A 7,500-nucleotide genomic window follows, 5' to 3' on the forward strand; every position below is an offset into this window, starting at 1 on the left:
TAGACCGGCTGAGTTCAGTGTTTGAAGCAAATAAAAGCTCGGGCTGTTAACTGAAGTTTTACGGTACTTTTCACCTCTGGCTCCATTCAGTAGTTAGTTGTGTTTTTCTTCTTGGTGGAGAACCGGCCAATCACAGACGAGGTGACGTCACCTCCAGATGTTTCCAGCAGCTCCAGTGGAGTTTGAGATGAGAAAATGTTTCAGGATGTAAAACCTCAGCGGTAAACGTCAGGTTTAGGGCTTCCTTCTCTTCTTTCTCCTGTTTCAGTCATTTTGGTATTGAGAAAATTTCACTTGATTGGTGAAAAGTTGATTTGCATCAGAAACAAGTGGAATTATCTCAGTCCACTGGCAGAATGTTTTCATTTGTTTGCAGGAAAATAAGATTTCAAGACTCAATACAAGTTTAAATGACTTTAGATGATTATTTTTGCAATGTAGAAAAAACATCTTTATTAATACTGAGATGGATTTTAAAGTGATGGTGATTCCAAAATGAGATGTCAGCCGTTTGAAATTACTCCGACAAAATGATTAACACAAAAAACCCCTAAAAAAATAAAACAGAAAATGTGCTACATTTTAATGGAAAGATAAAATGATAATGCATTTTTAGAGAGTGGATCTTAGTGATGTTGAACTGCAGGCACTTAAGTAACGGAATTGGAAAAGTAATTGGAAATTAACTTTGCATTTATTTTGGAACAGTCTGAACTTTTATATTTTAGGTGGTTAATTTTCTTCACCAGCTTCTTTCACCAAGAAAAGTTTCTACATTTGTCCTTCTACTATAAAAAAAAAAGTTTCTAGAGCTGTCAGTGTTGCTCATTGCTAACATCACTCACCGCTACCTATAAGCTAACAAGCTAGCTTGCGGCTACCATAACCCATTGTTTACAATGAGGGATGCTAGCAGTGCTAAAGAGCCAAACTGCTAAATCCATTTTGGAAACAAATGTCAAAAAAGTGTCAATGCAAAAAGTTTTTTTCCTCAAACACTGTGATAAATGTCTGGTGAAGAAAAATAACAAAAACTCAAATGCCAAGTTGTCCTCTTAAAGACTGAACACACACACACACACACACACACACACACACACACACACACACACACACACACACACACACCCTCCCACACTCTCTTAATTCATATCTAATTTCTCCGGCTTGTTATTTGTGTATTTACTTGGTTTTGTACTTTCTCCTCCTCCTCATCAGGTTTTAATAGAACAGTTGCCAGTTTGTCACCTTGAGTTTTTTTCTCTTTCTCTTTCGGCACAGAGAAGTTTTGAAAGTCCTTCAGGCTCCTCTGCTTTGCCCACGCAGGTTTTTATAACACACACACTGTCTTTATGAAGCAGTGTTTTATACTTTGTGCAGATAAAACACTGAACTGTTTCTTCAGCCGGTCTGGAGTTTGATTCCAAAGTAAAACACCAACTCTGATAAAGTGACTGACAGCAGAACACTAAAACTAATGATGGTTCTTCTTAAAGGATAACTTGTTTTTTTTTTTAAATTATAATACTTTAAAAGCCTGGATGCTCTACAGTTTAGAGAGTTTGAATGATAAACTTCAGATAATGATTTTCTGGTAAAACTTTAGCTCATGGAACACATATTAAGTTACTTATTAACATGCATATTAGCCGTGTTTTGGTTCATTATTAGTCATTACAAGCCACTTATTAGCACCATATTCTGCACTGTTGTATTTTACAAGTATAGTTTTCCCTCAACAGCCTCCTAATTAGTGTTTACTAGAATTTATAACCTCCTCCTCTCCTCTCTCCTTTCCTTGTCTCCTCTCCTCTCTCCTCTCCTTGTCTCCTCTCCTCCTCTCCTTGTCTCCTCTCCTCTCCTTGTCTCCTCTCCTCTCCTTGTCCCCTCTCTCCTCTCCTCTCTCCTCCTCTCCTCTCTCCTCCTCTCCTTGTCTCCTCTCCTCTCCTTGTCTCCTCTCTCCTCTCCTTGTCTCCTCTCCCCTCCTCCTCTCCTCTCCTTGTCTCCTCCTCTCCTTGTCTCCTCTCCTCTCTCCTCCTCTCCTCTCCTTGCCTCCTCTCCTCTCTCCTCTCCTTGTCTCCTCTCCTCTCCTTGTCTCCCCTCCTCTCCTTGTCTCTCTCTCTCCTCTCCTTGTCTCCTCTCCTTGTCTCCTCTCTCCTCTCCTTGTCTCCTCTCCTCTCTCCTCTCCTTGTCTCCTCCTCTCCTCTCCTTGTCTCCTCTCCTCTCCCCTCCTCTCTCCTCTCTCCTCTCCTCCTCTCCTTGTCTCCTCCTCTCCTCTCCCCTCCCCTCCTCTCCTCTCTCCTCTCCTTGTCTCCTCCTCTCCTCTCCTTGTCTCCTCTCCCCTCCTCTCTCCTCCTCTCCTTGTCTCCTCTCCTCTCCTCTCCTTGTCTCCTCTCCTCTCCTCTCCTTGTCTCCTCTCCTCCTCACAGACAAACCGCTCTCCAGTTATAGTAGTGGGATGTCAGTCAGTAAGGAAGCTGTTGAACATGAATCAGTCTGCTCTGCTCAGTATGGGGTTGCAAGGTGTTAGTGTCACTTATTATTCAGAGAAATTATTACACTACTGAGGGAAAAGCCAGAGTTAATAGTTAATGTGTTCCCTAATCTAAAGTGTTACCCATTTTTCTCCTAAATGGAAATGAGTCTTCAGATGTGTCTCCAGTCTGTAATCTTGTTTCCTCTTCAGTATCATCTCCATCATCCTCCTTTACTGCAAGTCATTTTCTGCTTTAAAGTTTCTTCACTTCTTCACACTTCGGGGAACGAGAGTGAAGTTCTACGCAATCACTCCCCCAGCTCGGCTCCCTCGGCCAATCAGAGCGCAGCGGCTGAATCGGCTCGTTAGGAACCCGCCGCCCGCTAATCATCGCCTTCCATCCTTCTTCTTCTTCTTCTTCTTCCTCCTCTTCCGGTGTAATCATGTCGTTTTTGTTCTTCTCTCCTCGCAGCGACAAAATGTTCCCGGCGTTCGGCTTCGGAGCGCGGATCCCCCCCGACTTCAAGGTAATTTCCTGTCCAGCCACCCGCCGGCCCGGCAGGCGGTCCGGTCCGACCGAGAGGCGAGGCCGGTGCTGGGCCGGGCCGGGTGATTAACCACCCCCCCCCACCCCCCTCCTCTCTGACCCCATGCTGACCAGCAGCCGCTCGTCTCATGCTGCCTTCACGTCACGCGGTAATAACCGTCTGAACTCAGTTTGAAGAGTTCACGCTGTCCAACTTCCAACCGTGAACCAACTTTCCTGTAGACTCTGGTTGCTGTTCAAGGGATCAGATGGGAACACTAAAAAAAAAAAACACAAAAAAACCCCCCCGTTTGTTTGTCTGTTTGTCTGTCAGCAGGATTACGGAAAACCACTAGGCCGATTTTCATGAAACTTGGTGGAAGGGCGTAGCATGGGCCAAGGAAGAACCCATTCAATTCTGGAGCGGATCCGGATCCGACTCACCAACAAGCAATAACAGCACGAACCTTGGCGGGGGTCTTCTGGTTTTACATGAGATAAAAAGTTTAGGAGCGAATCAGGAGCTTTTCCAGCTTTTTCATCACGTCAAATTCAGTAACACTTTATTTGGATCGGCAACTATCAGGTGTTGAAAAGTAGATGTTCAAAATGTTCAAACTGTCTCTATTTGCTGCCTCTCTGCTGACTATTTAACCCTAAGATGAACCCTATAGCTCAGACACTGAATAGAGACTTTTCACACAATTATAAGTCTCACTTGAAACTTTTCAGTGACACATTATTGTCACTTGATCTATCTAAATTAAAGTGTGATTGTTTTTTGAGATGTTAACTGATATCTTGGAGTTGTTTGAGTCAATGAAAGCAGACATCAGCTCCACTTGGAGTGAGTGCAAATTGAACTTCAGATGTTTGAGGCACTAAATCAATGTTTCTCTTTTTAAAAACCTAAAAGCGGCTGAACATCACTGGATGTGTCACAGCGTTTTACTTTAGTTTGAATCAGATTGATTTGTTCTGTCTGCTGTCGCCCTTTAATGGAAACTGTTCTCAGTCTTAAAACACACAAACTGACTGATGAGACATTTGAGATCTTGTTTTACAACAAAGCAAGAAGCACCACAAGCTGCGGTGTCCTGCTGTGGCGTTTGAACAGTTCTGATCACAAAATGACTGATGTGATGAAAAGAGTTTTTATTTGAAACTAGAAGTCTCAGGGTGTTTTCACACCAGCCTTGTTCAGTCCGTTTGAATCGAACCCCGGAGCGTTCACCCCCTCGGTTCGGGTCGTTTGGGGCGGTGTGAACACCCTGATCGAACCCATCGGACCAGACAACCGCTCTCTGGTCCACCTGGAAGATCTGGTCTCAGGCCGCTTCCAAGTGAACTGTGGAGCGCTTCATTTCTGGTGAGAAAACCATTCGAACCAATCTCAGGAAGCGAACCATTTAATCTGAATTTTATTGGTTGAAAACATCTTCACATCCTGTTTGGTGACTGGGGAAACTGGTGTTTGCATGGATCAACTGGGATTTTTGCATGATTGCAATCGTCAGCTCTGTAGTTTGGACTGGACCAACTTATCTCACTGGTCCAGTGTGACAAATGCCAACAAGTCAGAGCCGGCCTTCTTCTGTGATAAGATTGTCCCTCGAAGTCCGTATTATTAAATTATTTATTATTATTTTATTCTTGACAGCCGTTCATTTGCGTAATCCTCTAGAGTCTCCATGATATAAGATATAGTATAGGCAGAAGTTGTGAGGGTTTTGTTGTATGTTTACCAAATTACCGGAGCCAATTTACCAGAGATTTTTTTATTGGGGGCGGTTAGACAAACAAAAAACTAATAATAATAATATGATGCCCCATTATTATTGCCATACAATGACACACAGCATCAATCAGTTCTACTATCTACTATGGAAATTTGCACTTTACATCATTCCTGACATATGCTGTCACCATTACTCAGTGCCAAATGTGTAATGGCCACATGCATGTCCTGTTAACCATCATCACACATTGCCAGTTGCTAAATACACAACCTACAACCAAGAAAACCAACACAGTAAATATGTAAAAAGCTCAGCCCAGCAAAAAGTCATGAAAATAACCTTCATCCGACGCAGTGGACTCACACAACGCACAACATACCCAACTCACACACATTCTTATAAAAAATCTCTTGGAATTTATTTTTTCCATCCCGGGAGACTGAGGCTGATTACCGGAGTCTCCTTGCTAATCCTGGAGGCTCGGCAACCCTGTCTGGACCGTGTGATTTTTGAAAAACTAAACAATGCATCATTCTCACATCAGGAGTGAAAACAGCCTCAGCAGTCAAACCTCCATCAACACTGAACAATCCTCCAGGCTGCAGCCTCTCTAAAGGTTTCTGTTTGTTTATCATTTGGGTTCGATTTTCCTGCAAAACAGCATAAGCAACGCTGTGTAGCAGCCGAGTTGGAAGTCCCGTATGTCGGGCTTTCCCACCGGCACCTGAACGCAGCATAAGAGTTCTGGCTAAAAAAAAGAAAACCGTCTCATGGTGAAAATCCCAGATCCAGATCACCAGCAAAACCTCTCCAGAAGGAAGCTCGTATCTCCCGTCTTTTCCCGTGTGTCCTGAACGCAGCATCAGTCACTCAACTGCTCCTGTTGCTCCCGGCAACTGGAGAATGATTGACACTTCCTGTACAACAGCCAGTGAATGTCACCTGTCAGTGATTACACACTGAGCTGAGAGAGAGAGAGAGAGAGAGAGGGAGAGAGAGAGAGAGAGAGAGGGCGGAAGAGAGAGAGAGAGAGAGAGAGAGAGAGAGAGGGCGGAAGAGAGAGAGAGAGAGAGAGAGAGAGAGAGAGAGGGGGAGAGAGCGAGAGAGAGGGAGAGATAGGGAGGGAGAGAGAGGGAGAGAGAGGGAGGGAGAGAGAGTGAGAGAGAGAGGGAGGGGGGAAAGAGAGAGAGAGAGAGAGTCTGTCCACAAATATTCTGTGATGAATCTATATATTTGGTATGCAGTTTATTTCATTTTATTTTACTTTATTTCTATCTCATTTATGTTTGAATCTCTGCTTTGGCAACATGTGAACATGTACATCCTGCCAATAAAGCTCGAGGGGGGAAGAGAGAGAGAGAGAGAGAGAGCGAGAGAGAGAGGGGAGGAGAGACACAAAGAAAGGAGGAAGAGAAGAAAATGGAAGAGGAGGGAAAGACCAATATTAGATGTCAAGTGAAAAAATTGAATGAATGATGGTAGAGAGAGAGAGAGAGAGAGAGAGAGAGAGTGTATGCACTTATTCCATTGTGGCAGGTTCCTTCTATTTTTTTTTTTTATGCAGAGATCAAACAGACTTTCCTGTGTCCCCCCCCCCGCCCCCCCCCTCTCTCTCTGCCCCCCCCCCCCCAGGTCTCCCACGACTTCGCTGTGAATTTTAACGAGGAAAACCCGGAGTGTGCAGGTAGGAGCTTTTTGATTCTCTCCGTCTCTTTGAAACCAAACGACTCCAAAGATATTTGATCCGGAGCGTCAGAAGTCCGGACGGATCGGGCTTAGATCCGAGGATCAGTCTGAGACCCGGGATCCACTTCACCTGAGACCTGACACAGCAGGAGACACCTGGACCCAGATCTGTTAAGGGCTTTCAGGGTTTCAGTGGTTCTCAGTAGAGCTGAAAGATATTGACAAAAAATCCAATTGTGATTATTTGACAGAATATTTCAATTGTGCTTTCTACTACGATTCATATCAAAGTTTTTTCTTGTCCTGCATTTTTTTAGAGCTTTAAAATCGTTTAAAGAAAAAGTGATTCAGTTAAAAAACTAGATGTGAGAGAGCAGATTGACTGAGTTTGAGTCTGATGAAGGTTTGGATTCTAAACCTCCTGGTTCACAAATCCAGTTTGGACCGAACTCTCTCTGAAGAAACTCACTGCAGACTCTGAGATTTGGAAATTACAGAAGTTCATTAGGGCTGTGCAAAAAAATCGATACAGCTGAGTATCGCAATATTTTTTTCCATGATACTGTATTGATTTTCCAGCCCCTCGTATCGATACATTAAAAAAAAAATTAAACAGATTTAAAATGTCCTTAAATTTCCCTCAAATCCCTTTTGAATTAAATAGTTTTGACTCAATTTGTCCGCTGAGTTATCAATATAATGTGATGTACATATTAGACTACCAGGTGGTACACAGCAAGGTCCTTGTGAGGTCCTTGCCAATATCCAGCCTTAAAGTTCATATTGTGATTCATATGCAGCTCTAGTTCTAAATGGTTTTCAGTGTTTCTCTGGACCCCAGTGAAGTCTTACAATGACTTACAGAAAGTAAAACAATGTGTTTCTAATATACTGACATATTAACATGTTTTTAATCTGTGTGATAATGTGACAAAACTCCAGGAACCGAGGCAGAAAAGAGAAAAGATTTGATCAAAAGGCCCTTATTCCTGTTTTTTAAGTCAATAATTTATATTCAAACATTATGTAATATCACATCAAGCTCTGAATGCAAAGATCAATGGAAACAAAAT

General features: G+C 43.1%; 1 protein-coding gene across 1 annotated transcript in view; it reads left to right on the forward strand.

Moving 5' to 3' along the window:
• Positions 1–2,919: 2,919 nt before the first annotated feature.
• The window catches only part of LOC139639060 (copine-4-like), a 15,584-nt gene continuing 11,003 nt past the window's right edge, over positions 2,920–7,500 (forward strand). The window contains exons 1-2 of the mRNA XM_071513122.1: positions 2,920–3,003; positions 6,374–6,425. Of these exons, the coding sequence (XP_071369223.1) occupies positions 2,920–3,003; positions 6,374–6,425 (136 nt within the window). The remainder of the gene's footprint in view (positions 3,004–6,373; positions 6,426–7,500) is intronic.

The sequence above is a fragment of the Centroberyx affinis genome, unplaced genomic scaffold (genome assembly GCF_046629955.1).
Source record: "Centroberyx affinis isolate AG114_WGS23_722 - 3 ecotype Tasmania unplaced genomic scaffold, CSIRO-AGI_Caff_v1 ptg006786l_1, whole genome shotgun sequence".
Lineage (NCBI taxonomy): Eukaryota > Metazoa > Chordata > Actinopteri > Beryciformes > Berycidae > Centroberyx > Centroberyx affinis.